General features: G+C 28.5%; 1 protein-coding gene across 2 annotated transcripts; it reads left to right on the forward strand.

Annotated features, from left to right (window-relative positions):
- The first annotated feature begins 680 nt into the window (after positions 1-680).
- Positions 681-20,085, forward strand: LOC107456719 (protein NCBP2AS2 homolog). Of its 2 annotated transcripts, XR_011638180.2 has the most exons (7): positions 683-828; positions 969-1,037; positions 3,839-3,872; positions 7,121-7,193; positions 11,333-11,430; positions 14,254-14,318; positions 19,604-19,739. XR_011638180.2 is itself a non-coding variant. In XM_071187467.2 (6 exons), the coding sequence occupies exons 2-6, from the start codon at positions 1,015-1,017 to the stop codon at positions 19,640-19,642; spliced, it is 267 nt and encodes an 88-aa protein (XP_071043568.2). In that variant the 5' UTR covers positions 681-826; positions 969-1,014; the 3' UTR covers positions 19,643-20,085. The 2 variants fall into 2 exon arrangements, 1 of the variants encoding a protein (XP_071043568.2); XM_071187467.2 differs by lacking the exon at positions 14,254-14,318 and having other exon boundaries at positions 681-826; positions 19,604-20,085.
- The last annotated feature ends 896 nt before the right edge of the window (positions 20,086-20,981 follow it).

A 20,981-nucleotide genomic window follows, 5' to 3' on the forward strand; every position in this document is an offset into this window, starting at 1 on the left:
TTTTTCAAGTTAAAGCGGATTTCACACAATTCCAAGTTATAGTAACGAAAAAAGAAAGATTTCTTTTCACTTTTTCATGTTTTGCACTTTTCGATCACTTTTGCAAGGTTCCCAGCAGATCACGGAAGTCAAGCATCACTGGCTGCGGTCAGTGTGCAGGTGGGTGACCACTTGCATCAGCCTGCGTAGAGACCGAGGGTGTGCGGTATTGGTCCGCGATAAACTATTCTACCGTAAAGTGCTCGACTTCGCGTGCAGGTTGTCGGGCTACTGAAGCGGGGGTGCCATCCCCTCTGCAGAGGATCAAAATTTTGATGGCGTGTCTTCGGATCATCCTCAGGGATGTTTCCCAGACTGTCGCCAATGGCCCATTGCGCAGCTCTAGTGTGACGTAAATGAACAACAACAACAACCATCACTTTTGCTTAATTTCATTTCAATAAAAAAATCAAAAATAACCTACGAATTTTTTCTGCATATGCGCACTTCCGGATGGTTGAGATTTTAAGTCATCGTTTAACAGCAATGGGAACGCTGTATCTGTACACAGTGATACGCGTTCTGTAAGGGACATTCTCCTTGAAAGTTGTTCACGCACCTCCGATTATTGCAAAAGAAAACGCAGAATCTGATTGGCTAGTGTTTTGCGGGAAGTGTGTGTACAGCATTTACTTTGACTTCTACTATTTCCATTGAAAAATGTAAATAAACATTCAACTTCGTGATCTTGACTTTAGTATCAAAATTTTTATACTTCTAATGTTTCGAATTTTGTACATCTTTTTTTGCATCTATTAGGACTTATATGTTGTTCCATCTATAATAAGTGTATATCATTTATGCATTTTCTAATTGTTATCTCGTCATAATTAATTATATCAACGAAAGTTTATGTTCTATGTTGTATATACTTCATATTTCTAAATAAAACTATAATTAGTTTCTTATATCAATTTTTTACTTTCTAGATTTGACTTCTTGATATTTGAAACCAGTGACTGCTTTTGTTTCAAAATGGTTTTAAGGTTTTTAATTAGGTGAGTGTATGCTTCATTGTAGTAATTATCTATATTTAATTTCTGAATGATTTAATTGGATTTCGTTACGGAAGTTATTTTGGACAATTGTTGCATTAACTAGTTAGATGAAAATGAAATTAAATATTATGGTGAAAATATCTTAGAACATTTCCGTACACTATTTATTTACTAATTACTTTTTGGAACTTTTTGAAGTATAGGTAATATTACTTGATTTCATAAGAGCAATTCTGAAGTTAAGATTTTATTAAGATGACAAAGTATTTATTACTTCTTAGTAATTTTACAATATAACGGTGCGCCTGCAATTTTTAATAATTTATTTTCAACTAAATAAATTACGACATTCTTTTGATTATATAATGTGAAATCCTGAGGAATGAAGAAGAGTGAGGATTTGATTTAGGTTTAATGATGCTTACGTAAAAATCATTATTACGAAAATGTAATACTAAGAATCAATCAGTAGCTTTTATTAAAAAAACTTAAAAATTCAATCTGATGCGAGTTTTTAAAATTTACAATATATTTAAATATATAATTAATATTTAACGTAATGAAACTTATTTATTCTGTACTATGTATGTTACCTTCCGAATTTTAATATATATGAACTTTTTATACTAAAAAAGCTGTAAAAAATTGAGTCTAATTAAAAGATTTTTGAATTGCTAGTGTATCTGTATAATGTAAAATATTATTAGTCATCTTTTTAGGGTTAGTAATTTTGACATAGTTTATTGTTGTTTAGTGTAGATTTTATGAGACTTAATTAGAAATCACTGTTACTAAAAATTGTTAACGTTTCACATTTGTAATAGAAAACAACATACATACCTTACTAATAAAAGAAGTAAGTTGTTAAACTGGTTGAGTTGCATTCAGAGTTATGTACTTAGATCTTGCAAAATAAGTTATTCTTAAGAACACTTTTTTTTAAATTTGAATTTATATGATGTCTATAAAGTAGCCTATTGGCTGTAATGTTTAATTGATTAACTAGGCAGATCATGCCAATAATTGGGTGTTGCTAGTCAAACTTCCTATATTTTGTTTACGTTTTGGCTTTTATTTAGTCCTATTTGAGAAAGTTTGCTGCTTGCCCGTTATAAGCAAGGTTATTGAATGCTGTACCATATCACTCATTTTTACCTCATGGTTTGTGATTTGCATATATTTTTAAATCAGATGCAATTCTAATAGGTGACTCTCATTATTTGTGTAGGCATCCATATTATGTAAATTGTGTGAGAGTTTAACTGGACCTGTCACTTGCACCTCAATGTAAAGCTTGTTACAAAATGTTAGTTTCTAACCATTGATTTCTGTTATCTTGCACTTCACCATATTTCTTGTATGTGTTACCTTTTCGACACTCGTCATGTTACTTCTTCACTGTGCGACATTTATCATTTAAGCAATGGATGTACCATCGTGAGTGTCTGAGTTTTGATTTGCATGCAATTATTCTGGCCCCCAGTCTTAACCTTGCTCTCTCCTAACAGTTAGTGTGTTGCCCTGGTGTGTAGCAATTGTCCCAAAAGCAGTAATTGGTTTCATCAGTTTGGCTTCTAGCCATTTAGAATATGAATTCTTTATTATTAAAAATAGTATCAAACCTTAGCATTAACTTCCGTTGCCAGAGGTGATTGTGCTCCGGAAAAAATGTAGATATTTCGCTAACCGCGATCCGGAAATCCAAGGTTCAGAAATTTCAAGAAATCATTGATTACATTTATGTGTCAGAATTCTTGTATATTTTATTTAAAAATATTGGAACTAGAATTTATACTTGGCATCTCTTTCATTTGTAAATATTTCTTATGAATGAATAATAAATGTTATTAGCGATAAAAATAAACTTATACAAAATTATTAATTTAAATTATGCTGCATTGAATTTATTAAGAATTTCATGTTGTGAAAATATCAATGATTTAAATTTATAAAGACGTTAATTTTTTTAAATGCGTCATTAATGATTTTACTCAAGAAAATTTCAGGGTTTTTTAGTTGAGCTCACAATCACCCCTGCATTGCAGACTTTAGAAAAATTTTGGCGTCTAGTTCCAATATGTTTGACTATTCAATGTGTCTCAACTTTTTATGCTACTCAGGACCTTATAATCTCTTTCAATTCTCTATGAAAGAAAATTGAGAACTTGTTATAGACCTGTCATTTAGGATGCCACCTTGAAAATTGCCACATTACATAGCAAAGTAAGCTGCACAAAGGCATTGTAGCATTTTTCAAGGATATTGTTTTCATTCTTTTATGCATACAGTTGGTTGTAATAAGCATACGAATAAAATTAGTAAGATAATAAAAATTGTGATTATTAGACATATCCTTTAAAGTGTGGAAATATTCATGTTAATTAAAAAAGAAATTTTAGCATTGCAATTGTTATAAAATATCATAAGACTTTTTTTAAAATGTAGTGACAATTGTTCTATTTGAATTATACAGTGTGAAAAATCTTCCTTTATTGCTTTTACATTTTTAAATATTGAATTTAATTTTTATAAGTTTTGATACTTTTGGTCAATTATCTTAATATCACTGTGTTGCTACTCTCAATTACTACAAAATAAAGTTATTTAAATTTAAAAATTTTTTATTTATTTTTTGTAATTTTTTATAATATTGTTTTTTACTCTAATTGATTTATTTAATACTTGGTTTTAAAATGTTAATTTTTCTATTCTGTATATGCTGTTTGTAAACTTGATTAATAATTGTATTCCTTTTTATTATGTAGTAAAACTATTGATTGAAAATTTTTAATATTACTTAGGTACTTGGCAAATAATGAAAAATTGATACAGTCGGTAAGATTTGTTTATTTTCTTTATTGAGTACTATAAAAATAAATATTTTGTAACCAACTAAGTCCTTAGCCATGATAAAAGGGAAGCGCAAGACTTTACCAAGTCTTTACTGTAGCACAGTCTATGTCAGGGATGAAAAGATAGAAGTATTCTGTATCCTCAATATGAGGCTATGAATCAATCAAGAAGTTTCCTCAAAATGAGGGGGTAGTATAGGTTAGAGCTCCAGGTCACTTTTTGCTTATCAGCTATATTTGTACATCCCTGGTCTACATGAATGTGGTATTTAGTCGGTTAGAAGAGATTCCCACCTTAAATGTAAATCATATTCAAGGAGCATAGATACAAATTTTCTAGTCCTCTTTTTGCAGAATTGAAAGATGGTTTTTTCTTTTATACTTGCTGTCTTCAATTCCCCTTTTTTTCCAAGATGGGAGGAGGTAAAAGATGAGGGTTAAATCATTTGTCTTAACTATCCTGTTATGATTTAAAAAAACAACTGGAAATGGTTCAGAAATCTGTGACTGGTGAGGTTATAGCTGTGAGAAAAAAATCTGTCTGCTAGTATGTCATTATGATGACGTTGTTCCAGTTATATGAAGAGGCATTGGTTTTAAAGTGAAATTGTCCAATACATGTGCATCTTTGTGATGAAAAAATCATTATTGCATAGGTTATTTTAAGCAAAAACTTGATTTATTATTGAGTATTATTAAAGTTAACTAAGAATGACCATGTTAAATAAAAATAAAATGGTAAGCAGCACTCTTATAATAAAGTGGAGGAGATGCATTTTTAAACTCAGTGAAATTTTTGTGTCAATTAATAACGTTTAGACTGAGGGACGAAGCCCCTCAGTCCTAATGCCAAGAATTTTGAATTAGTAGAGACTGAATTTTTCCTAACTACCTCTTAGGAACATGGGAAGAGGTCAATAGTTGAGGATTTATCAAAAGATAAAATAACCAAAAGCAAAGTTGACTCTGTAATACTAATATTAAAATTTAGATGATTTTACTATAACTTAATCACCAAAAAGACCATGAGATTTAATATTACCCTGTAACTAAGACATTTTTGTGGTTAAAGAAATAAAAGCAGCTTAAGGAATAAGAAGTTAAAAATAGATTTTGATATTTAATTTACTCACAACATTGAATTAATGAATTATATATTTGTATTGAATTTTAAAAAAATTAGCCATTGCATTGATTGTTAAGAAGAGAATAAACTATTTATGTTTGCTTTATATAAATTGTAATAAAATTAATTATTGATTTAATTTAATTAAACAAGATTAAAAAAATTACATTTATGAAATTAAAGAAATTTTAAAAGCTAGGAAATATGTGATTGCCTGGCATCACATATAGAGTTATACATTTGTATCGAATTAAAAAAAAGTTAGCCATTACATTGATTGTTAATAAGAGAATAAAATATTTAAATTTGCTTTTTGTAAAATGCAATGAAATTTAAATTTATGAAATTAAAGAAATTTTAAAAGCTGCTAAACATGTAATGCCTTTATGGCATCACAGGGATTTTTTTTTTTTTACATATTTGCGTGGACAAATCAAGTATTTCTATTTGAATGCCTGCTATTACTACTGCTCATTGGCCAAACAGTCTTTAGGGGATTCGAGTCTGTTTCTGAACAGCCCTCCTCTCTTCTTGCTTCTTTTCCTTAGATTTCAAAAAATTATTTTTTATCTCTTTCTAATCCTTTTCTAGTCTCCAACCATTGTCTTCTTGGTCTTCCACCTTAAAGCCTCTAGATTTTCAATCTAAGACCTATTTTTTTATGGTTTTGTTGGTACTCATCCACTGAATGTAACCGAACCACTTCAGTCTTCTATTCTTTATATGAGTGACAATAGCAATGTTTCCACAGTTTTTCATAATTTTTAAATTATTTCTAATTCTCCATACACTAATGTCATTGACAGGTCCAAAAATTCTCTGTACCAGATTAAGAAATGATCTCAATCTTTTATCCAACTTGGATTTAATAATTTTATAAAAATAGCTCAGACTTTGGAAAAATCTTATACAATAGTATTTTGCTTTTAAGTGCTAACAAAGAGCACTTTAATGGTGTTAGAATATTCCAAAAAGTCTATTTATTTATTATTAACTTGTTCATTATCTCAACTGATATATCGTCATTTTAAGTAATTATTAAGCCCTAATTGTTTCACTCATTCAAAATATTCCTCACCTAGTGTTAAACTTTGCATGTTGTTACATTTATATTTGTCTCTGTTGGCAGTTGGTTATTTATTTTACTTTCATTGACTTGTAGTCCCACCTTGATTGCTTCCCCTCTTATATGCCCTTATCCTTTGCCAGACTATCATATGTTCCTCCAACATGATTAAAAATATTTGTATAAGCAAGAAAATTATTCCTTTTTGTTTGATTATTCCATATCCTTTCACTTTTTCTCAGGCACAAATTAAAAACCCTAAGTGAGACTTGGTCTTCTTGTCTTAATGTCTTAATTCCTATATGTGTGAAAAATTTTTTTAGCAATCTTCTTTTTATGTGAAAAATTTAATTGTGATCTGAATTTTTGTGAAAAATTATAATTTTATCTAAAATATATTTTTATTATAAAATTGAAAAATTGTGTAAATTATCCAATGAATATTTGAACTTAGAGGATTTTTACATTTGTAATTTATTTTATTTATTTATTTATTTTGATATTTTTTTATTCTAATTTTTGAGGAGACTAAGTGTGCAAACATAATTTTGTAAATCAATCAAAATTAAAAATTTTAGCTTTTGATAATTTTTACATTTGTCATTTTTTTATTGTTGTTTTTTGGAAAACCTAAGTTTGCAGGCATTATTTTCTTGAATCTGCCAATCAATGATAGTAAAATCAACCTGTGTTAATTTCTAATTTATAATAACATGAGTATAAGTCTGTATTATTATGATGGGCATTTAATCCTGAATTTCATTCTCTACTTTTTGTTTTTGTATCAAAAACCTGTTCACCGTTTAATAGTGTTAGTGGAATCAAAAGTCACTTAGGAAATAATTCCTTCATAACATTGAATCAACTCATGAAAATATTTTTTGCTTTACTTTAATAAAGTAATGCATAAATTCATTTGCCTTTATGAAATTGATTTGTTCTTGAAAATTTTTAATAAAAGATTAAAGTCTGTTTAAGGTTTTAAAATATAGCCTTATGTTTATGTCTATTGTAATGTGGTTTGGTGTTTATTTTATAGCTAGCTGACTCATACCCAATTCGACAAGCTGCACGTGTAACTGCTAGGTTTATGATGAGAGCTAAATTTTATCGTAAGTATTAAAAAGCATGATTACTCTGCCAATTTTCAACTGCATACATTTGTAAAATAAAAAGTTTCAATTTTGTTTAACATTAAAATGAACTCAAATAGCTTTTTTTTGCAACCAGATATCGCAAAACATTTCATTTACTTTGTTTATATAATTTTTATTTTGATGAGTTAAATAAATTGTGTACAAATTTTTCAGTTTTTTAAAACTTGAATGTTAAAATTAAAGAAACTTAACTGTAAAGAATTTGTTATTCTGTAGAGCTAGAATATACAAGATTAATAACATTCCTGTAAGTTGCTGTAAAAATATAGTTTGTGTAATCTCTAAAAAATAGCAATTATTAATCTACAAAACTGTATTTTATACTAGATTATATCTTTTGGATTGAAAAGAAAAGGTTTTCTGAAATTAATTTCCTAAAGTTAATTTAAATAAATGAAATCACTTATTATAATCTTAAATAGTTTATCGAACTCTTGATAGATAAAAGGAAAATATCAACACATTCATTATAAATAGGCAGTCCTCTACTTTTGAACTATCTACAGGCATGGATAGTTGATCCAATACTTTACATGAACAGGCATCAATCTACACATGACTTATACATTGATGCAGTATTATACTATATTATATTGATGCAATATTGAGTTAAACATATCTCAGAATTGTACATAGTGATTGAAAGGAATTAACATAAAAAAAAGAAAGGACTCAAAACATTAACTTTTAAGAGAATTCTTAAAAAAAAAAAAAAAGTTATTGCCCCAGAAAAGTAGTGCAATTTTAAAACATATGTTTTAAAATTTTGATTACTATTTCAGTTCAAAAATAATGTCCATGAATAAGTATTTAAGCATTTTAGAGTAAGATTTTATCCCTTCATAATTTTGTGGAACTCAATATCACTTGACAAATGATTGCTTGTTTTTAGGAATTGAAGCTTCCTCTTCAACCATACAATATAATTGCATCAAGTTTGGTACTTGTGAAATGGCTAATATGAAATGAAATGTTATTTTTTGACTTTTTATGCTATATATTATTCTGCACTTAACATGATTAGAACTGCATTTTTAAATTAGTACATTTGTTGTTAAAAGTGGCAGTTTAATTTTTCATTGCAGTTGAATAATAGGTTGTTACTTAAATCAGGTTGTTACTTTACATGTGGGGCTAACATTTTTCATTATAAATTGTGCCTGTGCAGAAAGAATTAATAAGTGAAATTTGTAAAGAATAAAATATAATTAATAATCATATTAGTCTCTTTCAAAAAAAATATAGAGAGATTGTATGAATTCCTTTTAAATTTCATGAAGAAATAGAGGAAATCTTACATATTTCCATAAATGGAACAATATTGTTTTTCAATTTATTATCAATACATCATAACTGACAGACATTATACCACTTCCTTCGCAAAGAACTACTCAAATTAAGAATCTTGGCCAAATTACTGCTTCTGAAATCCAAAAGTGTTCAATATTTATGTGGGATTTTTTCGGAAGCAAAAACATAAATAAAATTTAACCCAATTTTGTAAGTTAAATTTTTGTGAGCTATTAAGCTGAGATGTTTTTAATTGGCTTCAAAATAACAATACATGCATGAAATAACAAATTTTATTTTATATTTTAGTTGGTATAAGGAAATAGTTGTTTTAATATCTTTGACTGTCACTGAAATACTTAATGCGATATTAATTAAAGTATAATCTTTCATTACAATTTTGTTGCACTTCCATTGAAACTCAAATCATTCGATTTGCTTCTTTATACTGAAGGACCCATGTACAGTAGAACCCATTTATCTGTGGCGACACATATTTTGACCTTGCCACATATTTGACAAACTAGTGATCTCGGATGTACATTAGATTTTCGAATATGCCTTTCTTTTCCTTAAATGATGCCTATAGAAGTTGAAAACAGGGAAGGAAATTTCTCATATCTCCATTAAATACCACCTTTTAGAAGGAGAATCCATCTATTTGATTTCATCAAAGTGAAAGCCAATTCATTAATTGTGGCAGTTCTCAAGAAATTACTAAGTATTACACAGTTGTTAGAATTGAGACTGACATTTTGTCACAGGTAAGTGACAGTGAACCTACTCCTAGTGCTACTGCTTATGAAACATGAAAATTTTGCCTAATACAGACATTGTTAGACTCCAAAGAATGTAGATTTTAAAAATTATTAGAACTTGGCAATCAAAAACCATCTGCTTTACTAATACACATGCAGGAGTTGATAGATAAGTGATAAAGTTGGTAAAGACTTGTTAAAATCTTTAGGGCTTCAATAATCACCTAATCAAATGCAAGCAACTCTAGGTACTTCTGTGATGAATTAAATAGACTGCACTTATGGCTGATAAATTATAATAATAAATTAAATAGACTGCACTTATGGCTGTAACATCTGTTTCCACTATAAATGCCACAGAATCAAAAGTGCGATAATTTTACTCGAAATATTAATGACATGCACAAGAAATTGAAATAAATAATGAAGAGGACAATACATGCCCACAATAGATCATGTTCCAGAAAACAAGAAAATTCGACAAACTGTTCAACAGTATAACACTAGATTTTGTTGGTAACACTCTAAATTTAGTGATAAATCTACAAAATGTATCAAACCTTAATCTTTTCAGGTAAACTAATTGGCCAAGCATGTGTGGTGAGGAGCGTTGAAAACTGTAATAACTGACATCCTTGTAGATTATTAAAAATCATTAGGTTAAAATTTACTTGCGGGCACAGATGGAGATTTAAGTGTTATACTTTCTACTTTTTCAAAACGCAAGAAACCTATAACTCCATTGAATTTAGTAGCTGCTAATAGCTCAAAAATTAACATATTTGGGTAGCAGTTAAATTTAGATATGTCTATGCCATATATTTCCTTAGACATTTACAATTGCCGATGTTTCCCAATCAATTCGAGGTGAGGACTTTCTACATCACTACAGTATTAGCAATTTATTTAAAAACAAACAGTCTAGTAGACCGTTTGACTGATGCTACTACTATTGGAAAAATTTCTCAAGAGTCGTCACCAAAAATTATTGCTCTCTATCCATCTTTAAAATTTAACAAATTAATTAAGGAGTATAAATCTTTATTGTAAGACATTCTTAGATTTCTATGTAAAAATTATTATTCTCCTACTGTTAAGCACATAATAAAAACTAAAGTATCTCCTGTTGCTGTCAAGGCTAGACAATAAGCACCCCGCAAATTCGCTGCTGAAAAAGCAGAATTTGTGTATTTAGTTTGAAAAGGCATATGTAACCCTTCAAAAAGAAGTTAGAGTAATCCATTGCAAATGGTTAAGAAACACAATGATTCATGGAGACCATGTGGCTACTACTGTGAACTTATGTCTAGATAATTACCCATTACGACACACATGATTTTTCGTCAAATTTACATGGGAAATCCATATTTTCTATTCTAGATTTAAAAAGCTTTCCATCAGGTACCTATAAATGAAGAAGGCACCCAGAAAACTGTAATTATAAAGTCATTTCATTTACTTAAATTCAATTACATGACTTTCGATTTAAGAAATGCTGCACAAACTGTGCTTCGACTGCTGGACAGAGTTTTGGGCGGTTTTGATTAGTGCTTTATATATACATATATATAAATGAAATTTTAATAGCCTTTTCTTCTGTCAAGTTCAAGAAGTTTTTGACTGTTTGTGAAAGTATAAACTGACTAACAAATTACCAAACATTTCTGAAAGAGTAAAGTATTTGGAACACTCAGTTGATAAAGAAGGCATAACTCCTTTACCCAGAAAAATTACAGTCATAGAAAATTTCCCAAACCGACTGAATTGTCAAAGAGATATGCTGAAAAATGTATTGCAGTCTGCCACTTTATATATGAACTCTAGGACTGACATTCTTATAAGTATTTTCATTAATCTTGTAGTTTTAAATAGCCATTTATTTTATGAGACATTCACAGGTTATGGTATGAATCCAGCTGTGTTTTTTAAATTTTATTCTAAATTCCGTGTTTTAATACATATTAAAACTAAGACTAAATGCCGTTTTTTTTTTTTTTAAGTGAATGTTATTTATGATAAATTAAAAATATTTTTGTCATACTGTAGAAGAGAAAACTTTGGAAAATATTAAGAAGAATTCTGCTGAATCTTTATCAAAATCAGAAGGATTTGATTTTTCATCTTTTTTATCTCATCAAATAGAGGTATTTTCTAAATAACATTTAATTATATTATATTTATTACTCTATGCTTTTCATCTTTTATTTTGTTTGTTACTATTTTGTGTAGGTTTATACAGAGTTACCAGCATGATTTATAAAATTCACTTTGTCTTCGGTTGAAACTTAGAGCATTAGTAAGATTCTTTTAGGGTATCCAATCCTTAAATTAAGAAAGTGCATTGACCAGCCAATTCTGAATTATTTGAAAGTTTAAGCACTGTTTACATAGTCATTAAGTTTTTTATTTTTTTTTATTAACAAGGCTACATTAGCCTACATGGCGACCATTACTGTAATGCCTTCTTGTCAAGATGCTTACAGTTACTGTGCTCTATCCGACAATCTTTTTTTTTTTAATTGCCAACATTTTTATAAATCTGCTTAGAATTATGTAAAATTTGAATATCATTATTTTTATATTATTAATCATTTTTGATTTTTAAATTAAAATTAAAAATAAAATTTATAATAAAATAACTATGGATATAGCAATAGCTTTATATATTCTTTATAAGGTCTATCCTACAGAAATAAGACCACCTTGATGCCATAACTAAACATGAAGCTAACTAATGACAATTTAACATATTTATTATGAAAGTCTATATACACATACATATTTACTAATACTCTATTATTTCCTGTGCACATGGGCAGGGAAAAGAATCAAATATTCAAAAAAGGAAATGAAAAATTGTCCAACCAAAATAAAGCCACTACTGTTAATGGCCAATACATCAGATATGTTTATGCGTAATTTTAAATATATTATTTAGCTTACAATTTACCGATTTATAAAATAGAGGAGCGTCCATAATATCCTAAGTTTTTACAATATCAGCAGTCAATTCTGCCTTAAACTGAAACTCTTTCTGTCCTACTGAGGATAGTCCCTCTGTAAGCTGATCATAATACATAGTGATTAATAGATACCTGAAGTCAAGCATCACTGGAAGTGGTTGGATAACCACTTTGATCAACCTGCAAAGGGACAGAGAATGTGCAATATTGGTGGTCGTTAAACTATTCTGAAGTAAAGTACTCAACTTTGCATGCAGATTATGGGGCTACCAAATGGGAAGAGCCATAACCTCTACAAAGAATCAAAATTGTGAGGACATGTTATCAGATCAGCTTCAGAGATGTTTCCCTGGCCATCACCAACAGAACATTGTGTAGCTCTAGTGTGACATAAATAAAGTAATACCACTACTACCCTTTGAGGATATCCTCTACATTTTCTTAGAAATTAAGTTAAGGGAGGAAAATAGGTCATTTCATGAAATGCACCCTATTACCCCCAAACCATTCTCCTGTAGATTTTGCAATCTGAAAGGGAGTAATGTCCTGCAGAAAAATCCAATTCGGGTCACCATTTTTCTCTGTGAATAGTTGTAAAATGGTTTCTAACATTTTTTCATAACTGGGAAAAAGCCAATCTAAGTTTAGAACCATATCGAAAGGCTTTCCCCACCCTTTTTACACCTCCACCTTTCTGTTTTATAGAAAAGATTTCATCTTTTTTTTTCTCTTGCCATAGCAATAGATTGCAGAATCATTCAAGCAATTTAAATTGCATTATTTTTCTCTTGAGATTTTGACGTGACTCTCCCAGCTGCTATCTTTTGCAAGGTTGCCACTCCACAGGGAGAACAGGAAAAACCTGGAAAATACAGGGAATTTAAAAATCACCTAAAATAACAGGGAAAATGCAGGGAAATTTGATTTTTCCTTTACTAACTGGGAAAATACAGGGAATTTTGTTTCTTATTTTTATCTTTTAAAAAATGGTGACCACTCAAAGTGTAATCTATGGAATATTTAACCATGATATTTCAGCTATACTAAACTATATAATTTACTATAGCATTATTTTAGTATGTTCAGCTGTTTTTCCAGCAATTAAAACTAATAAATATAGTTAGCCCTATATAGCTCACACAAAAGCGCATTAGTTGTTGTTTCCTCTTAATATATTGTGTATAATATAATATGTACAGAGAAAACGTCTGGAATTTTTTTCCAGATTTGAGTGGCAACCCTGTTTTGCTTTTAGATAATTTTCAATATGGACTGCTGCTTTTTTTAATTTTTTACAAATTGCTTGTAGGATATTAAAAAAAAAAAAACAATAGATAAGAAGATAAAAAAAGAAGCAAAAATCTTCAAAAGACAGAAAGGTGGAGACTCAGGTGTGAAAAAGATTCAGCTATGGTGTCATATAGCTAACCTTGCTTTTCCACTGGCTGAATGACAGCTACCAATTACCAAATAAATCCTAGAAACCCATTTACTACCATTTTTTAGAGAAAATTGATTACTTAAATTAGATTTTCCTGCTGTAAAACACCTCAGTTAATGTTGCAAAATCTTGAAGTTTTTATGGACAGTAAGGTACATGTCATAAAATTGTCTGCTTTCCCCCCCCCCCCCGATCTCAATTATAAGAGCAGGTGTAGAGGTGTCCTCAGTAGAGTTGTTTATGTATCTCAATGACAAACACTATCAGCCCATAGCAGAGTTGAGAATTGCCATCAGCGAAACCTGGGATAATATTGGTAGTGATATCTTCCAGTATGTAAAGTAAATAGTCTTCAATAAGTGGTACAAAGCATTATATATTTGAAGTCTTTTATAAACATGCCCTATATATTGGCTATTACCCGTAATGGTAATATTTTTTTTACGTATATAAATTTTTTCTTACCTATGTGGAGCAAGAAGTGAGTAATTTCAAGTAAATATGTATTAATATATGTAGAGATTCCCTTAGTATAAATGTTTTTGGTCATTGGTTTCCTTTAGATCTAATTACAGCACAAAATCAAGATGGCTTTATTTTAGTAGGACACACCTTAATAATAAAAGAGGTAGATTTTTTTTCGTTATATATTTTATTAGTATATTTTGTTAAAAGAACCTTGACAACAATTGCATATTTGAAAGCTAGACATTTTTCAGCATTTTAACAATTTAGAAAAGCTGACTGTTTACATTGACAGCATTGTTGAAGTGTATCTGTTTGAAAACATAATTCCTTAAAATCAATAGGACTGGGTGATGCATGAAATTTTTCTTTGTGATATATCATCTGTTAAACATCAGGATATAACTTACATCCATTTATTGTTTTTTTTAAAAAATAAAATAAATCTATTACAAAAGAAAATGTTAAATATAAAAAAGGCTTTTATAACATCTATAACATTCCTTAATTTTTTAAATTAAAAAATGGATTGACTTACTGTAAAATTATTAAGTAAAAAGCATAAGTTTTGTTTCAAATTTTTTTTTAATTATAAATGACTAAAAATTTAATGGCTTAAAAGTAATAATTTGATTTTATCTAACTTACATGTATTGTAAGACTTTTTTAAAAAATAGAGAAAGATAAATAAAAACAAGTAAAATTAATTGTACATTTAAGTAAAACAAATTTTTAAATTATATGATGGAAAAAATGTTCGAGTACTATTTATATATTGCTTGATCTTCTTTTCATTTATTTATTTAAAATAATAAAATTGTATTGAATAATGGTCAAATCCCATACATATTAAACACAAAAATAAATATAATTTTTTTTTGTTACTTATTTATCTTTCTTTTTTTTTTTTTTTTTTTGAAAATAAAATGAATTTAAGATTTATTAATTTAAAAGTATACTATATTTCTGACATAGTATTTAACTTGTATGTATTAAAAGAAAATTTTAATAAATAAAAATTAAAGATATAAAAATTAATTGTACTATTGTTTTATTAAAAAGAACACTACTTTTAAAACATCTAAACATTGCTTAACGTTTTATTTAATTAAAATTGTCTAGTTGTTTTAACTAACAACTGAATTCGTAAAAGAAATTAAAGCAAACTTTGTTTTAATTTTTTCAAAATTAAAAACAGCTAAAGATCTATAGAATAAAAAATTTAAAAATAATGATAAAAGAAAAAAAAAATTCTTTAAAATTAAGAAAGAATGGTTAGAAAAATACAGTTAAATTAAATATTAAACGATTTAAAAATTGGATCCTTGTCATTCAACGTCACGAAACCAACATAGTCTTCATAGATAGATAAAATTTAAAATCGTCTTTGCTGTGCATTTTGAGCAAGCATCCTCGAAAGGTAAATTATGTGCATTATTACATTGGCGACTTAAGTCAGAGTTGTGATGGTTCACAAGAAACAAAAGCTGATATATTGGTGTGAGGATGCAAGTATTAAATGGATATTTCACAATGTATCAATATATCGTCCAGTCCTGATGTTGAACAACTGTATTGTATTTCAATATAACCTCCAATGCAATTTATTTCTGCAATTAAAGAAACAGAATTTTGTGTATGGTTTATTAGGTTTTTTTTTTTTTTTTTTTTTTTTTGCTTGTGTTTAATAATAAACATTGCGAGGTCAAACAAGTGGAGTAGATTTTAATTTTACCAGCTTGTCCACTTCAAAAGTCTATACATAACTTTTTTGCTAATTTTTCAAACTTTGATGACTTTACTATGGCATATTTAAAATTTTTTTTTGGTTTTTTATTTTATGAAGGTGACTGTCAGAGAGAATCAATTTGTGTATGTCTGGGTGGCAGAAAACTGTGTTTATTTTTAACGTGGTTAATTTTTTAAAGGTATAATTCTAATACACTGAGTCTCATTCCCAAGTGATGAGTCCTGCTTTCCTCTTGTAAGTTCAAAAATTATTATTACTGGCAGAAAAATTCTAAAAACTTTACAAGCTTTGCCAGCAATGTTACTATTCAAAACTCTTGCCAGAATGAAACTATTTCATGCTTGAACAATATTTTCGAATGTAAGTATTTTTAACAAACCCATGTTAGGCATTATTACAAAGAAGCTTGAATAAGGAATGATGTAATTGAATTATATTGCTCATTGGTTGTTTTACGTAATTAAGTACTGGTGGAGTAAATGCAGAACAAAAAAAGTATAATCATAAATCTTACTGGCAAATGTGTGTTCTTTATTATTTTTTATTACACTATCTTATTTTCTTTTGCTTAGAGGTTCTTTTTTTCTTCCCCTTACTCTTTTATACCTTTTATCTAGCCCATCCATCATCTTGACAAGTTTCAAATTTCAGGGGTCCCTTAATATGTATTTTATGGTTATTCTAATTAAATATTTTTACAACCTGGCATGTAATACTGAAAAAATCTATGCCTGGTCAGAACTTTTACAAGTGCCAATTTTCAATGAAACAGGACGGCTAATTTTTGAGGCCTGATATACATCAGTAATTTTTGTTTCAATCTCTGTTTGACAATAGAAAAATTAAAAGAATGAAGAGGAAAATGAATAAGTCTAAGATCCAAGTATTTAGTAGATAATTTATAGATAAAAGAGTTTTAAAGTCATTTTTGTTCAACTCTGAGTGGCTGTCTTTCTTTTTCAAAACTTGATTCTTAAATTAAACTGGAAATCAACCCTGTGCACAGGTGGTATAATTGTAGCTGTTCTGGAGCTGCATTAATTAGGACAAGCTGTGGGAGTCAATGGACAGTTCTTCTTAGACTCCCCAGTAGTCATCTTTGTGCTGTACGACATGTGTCTACTCTTAAGTTTAATTTAAAAAATAGCAGGAAAAATACATTTTCTAATGTAAATTTATACTAACATTATTGTATACTACTAAAAAGTGGCATTAAATAATGATGAAGTATGTCATTTTCCTATCGTGACCAGCTAAGGGAAAATCCCTCTTATATACATTACTAAATCAACAATTAGCTATTATATTTTTGTTTGCATGTCAAGTTGAACTGTTAAACAAATTATATGCCTATTCAAAATCATCAGTTATTCTTGTTTATCATGTTAGTATATTTCTGGAACAAAAATGGATATTTTAGGTATAATTATTTATTGAAAACAGTAATTAACAATTGAAAATGTTTTTCTGAAATAATTTAAATGTTTTAAGTGCTTAAAAATATTGTTTGAATTTTTATTTTACTCAAAAAAAAAACTTTGAGTGAATAAAAATCCATGACCTAGATATATCTTTCTGCTTCTACTTCAGAACTGTCTTATCAAAGCTATGCTTTAAAAAAACCGGAGACATTCAAGTATCAGCAGGTTTTTAAGTTTGGTGCAATTCTCCTGGACAAAAACATGCTAAAAGCATGATCAGCAGCCCTTCTTCAAAAATTGCTTCTGAAATTCTTAGGCTCCCAAGATTGAAGATTCAAACAATTGTAGGCTTCATCACTGGGCATTATCATTTCAGGAAACATCTACATAGATTGGGACTTTTCGAACAAGAACCAATATGTCGGAAATGCCGTGAAGCGGTAGAGTCAGCACATCACATCCTATACGAATGTGATGCCCTCGTCCTTACGCGCCTCACTACCTTAGGCAATCCATATCCTAAAGAGCTTCACCTTAATTCCATTAAGGGACTGTCAGACTATATTAATAAAGTAGGCGACCCGAGACAATGGAACTAGGAAAAATTGGGCTTGGAGTATGGTACAAAATTCAACATGTGCAGAGGTGCCACATATCTGACAAGCTCAAGCAGGAAGAAGAAGAAGAAGATCAGCAGGTTTCCACTTCTAATTGCTTGTCTACTGATTATGCAACAATTGCTTGTAAAGGTAAACATCTGTTTTGAAGATGAAAACATGCCTGTAAATTAGCTCTCAGATGTATTAGTCAGAAGATATACACTTGTCATTTAGCTGTCAAGTTCCAATGTTTGAAATAACATTTGTTTGAGGTTTTTCAATTTGCCCTTGTTCACCTCTTATCCGTTTTCCATTTTATTCGTAGGCTATCATTACAAGTTTTCATTGCTACTTGCTTGTTAGAATGAATGGAAGTGAATTGTCCCCGATTATTTTGTCAGTACTTTTTTGATATTTGCATTTACTCTTGCATGGAATTTCTCAAATCATCATACTTGCACCACCCAAATTTTTTTCACAATAACGAGTTTACTACGATTTTTATAAAGCTATGTTTGAATAAAGATAAATTTGGCTAAACTTGTTTCTAACTTAATACGATTTTTTTATAATTAATTTGCACCATTAGTTTTAAAATTTCAGATAAGATACAATAAGAGTAACAAAGTACTCACACCTTTGACCACTATTCTTGCATATTTTCCTGATTGTGGTTGCAACTATAAATTAAGGGTCAAGAATTCAAATTTGAAGATAAAATATGATTATCTATAGAAAGTAAAGTGCAGATTTTTTCAATACATTTCAGTAAGGAAAATAAAATCTATATATCTTTAAAATATATTTCATTTTCTAATTCCTCTTCTTTTTTTATATTCGTTATGGGATTTCTTTTATGACTCTCTCATTTATTGCCCTCATTATAAGATCAGACTTGTTTAAGTACATTCAATATAACTGCTGAGGGCCATCCTCAAATGATGTCCTGCTTGGATGGGAAGGTGAGAGTTAATGAAATTGTAACATTTGGAAGGCAGAGAGTAATATGAAGTGTAAAATCGCACATTTTGGTTGAAATGATAACAAATAAAATCAACAAATTAAATATTTTTATATCTTTGCATATTTTGATCAAAATGAGTTCACATATAATCATAATTATTGTTGTGCTCACAAAAACCATTAATACACATAAAAGTTACAATAAAATTTGAAATATGATTTATTGCATACTACATTTTTCTGAACTACAAGAATAAGTATGTGATACATATAGCCTGACATGTGACAAGTTTGGTAGAGGGTATTGTGAAGTGTGACAAGGGGGAAGAGAGGATCAGAAATATAGAAAAAAAAGTGACACAATGGATATAATCTGTAAAGGATTTTCAAATGATAGTGTATTGTTTTTATTTTAGATCAATTTTTTTATATTTTAGCCTTTAAAAATACTTTTCTATAGTATATTAATAAGAATACTGAACTTACAAAATTGAAATGGAATCACTATTGACTAACCAATTGTATACCAATTTTCTTATGAATGAGTTTTAAGGAAAAACAAGGCATTGTGCATTTGTTTTTCCACTAAATATAAATTAATTTTTTCTTATATTACTTCAATACAATATATTGCACAGTTTTCTTATTCCTTACTATTATGCAATATACATCAGAATATTTTTATTATAATGTTTTTTTTCTTTTTTTTTTTTAGAAACTGAAAAAAATTCTTGAAGGAAGAAATAAACGGTGATGACCTACTTACGTGGTATTTTTAAAAATGGCATTACAAAATTTTGTGTTGTAGACAAAGACTTCTAGTTCAATTCAAAACAAATCTGGCTATTAATTGTTTTAACAAGTTTTTGATAAACAGTATGTGATAATGATTATGAAGCAAATGAATAGCTATAGATGATGAAACAAAAGTTTTTGCAGATTTTTTTTTCACAAATAATTTGAATAGTTTTCTCAAATGTCCTACTTCATGTTTGCAACACCAAATAAGTACAACCATTTTTCCAAATGTATGTACATAGACATGTTTTCTCTAGTTTTCATTAAAACATGTTAAAATTCTGTTTTTATTTATTGATTGTTTAAAAGTTAATGTGCCAAGAATGATACACATGTTTTTAACATTATATTTATTGCTTTTAGACTTTTTTTTACACTAATAAAAGTCACCCAATTTGTTGTTATGTGTTTCCTGAGTTTAGCATTACATTAAAATCTACAATTTAACAAGAATTTTTTTTTCTTTATGATGATACAAATATTATTTTAGATTAAATATATGTATAAAATATAATGACATGCTTGCTTTCGAATCTTAAGCTAGAACCTGAACATTAGTATAGTAATATCATGTACTGTTGCAAGATTGGCAGTGAAAATGCAAAGTTTAGTTTCATTAATTTTACAAAAAAATTGTCGAATATCATTCCAATAGGTTTTTTAAAAGCAAAGAAGGTGTAAATTAGAATTATATTATAAATTTTGGTTGCATATTTTCAAAAGAAATAAGAAAATATGTTTTATTTCTGTCTGGTACACACATCACAGATAGTGATGGAATTACTATACTAGATTTCGCTAATACTACTAAATATGTGTTTACACTTTGAAAGATTCCACTTTAACATTTAAATCTACTGTGTTGCATAAATCACTTTTCATTCTTGCCCATCATAATTAATTTGATTTTTACTATTACCAAAAAAAACTTAGACTTAGTTCACTGTACTTTTTTTAAAAATATATATATAATAATTTTAAGAACATTCCTAAATTTATAAAAATGTAGCTTAAAAGATAAATTCCTAAGTTCAAAGGAATAAAACTAGACATAGTAATATGAAATAAACTTTATTTACTCATTGATATCACAGTTTAATTACAAGCCAAATTTTGCTTTTAAATCTTCCTTAGTTTAGAGACAGCTAGTTTTTAAAAGCAGGAAATATGCAGTTGAGGCATGATAGAAACCTAAATGAATTTTATAAATATGATGCGCACAGATTTATGAGCTAAAAATTATTTTTATAAAATAGAACTAAAATATATTTTATCCCTACTGATTTATATTCAGA

The sequence above is a fragment of the Parasteatoda tepidariorum genome, chromosome 11, assembly GCF_982258835.1.
Source record: "Parasteatoda tepidariorum strain Cologne lab strain chromosome 11, Ptep-v5.0, whole genome shotgun sequence".
Lineage (NCBI taxonomy): Eukaryota > Metazoa > Arthropoda > Arachnida > Araneae > Theridiidae > Parasteatoda > Parasteatoda tepidariorum.

What these genes read in the sequence shown, in the direction of transcription:
- LOC107456719 (XM_071187467.2), top strand. Translation starts at nt 1,015, where the DNA reads ATGGTTTTAAGGTTTTTAATTAG. An exon ending in GTTTTAAGGTTTTTAATTAG is followed by an intron (nt 1,038 to 3,838) that starts GTGAGTGTATGC and finishes AATATTACTTAG; the next exon opens with GTACTTGGCAAATAATGAAA. An exon ending in ATGAAAAATTGATACAGTCG is followed by an intron (nt 3,873 to 7,120) that starts GTAAGATTTGTT and finishes TTTATTTTATAG; the next exon opens with CTAGCTGACTCATACCCAAT.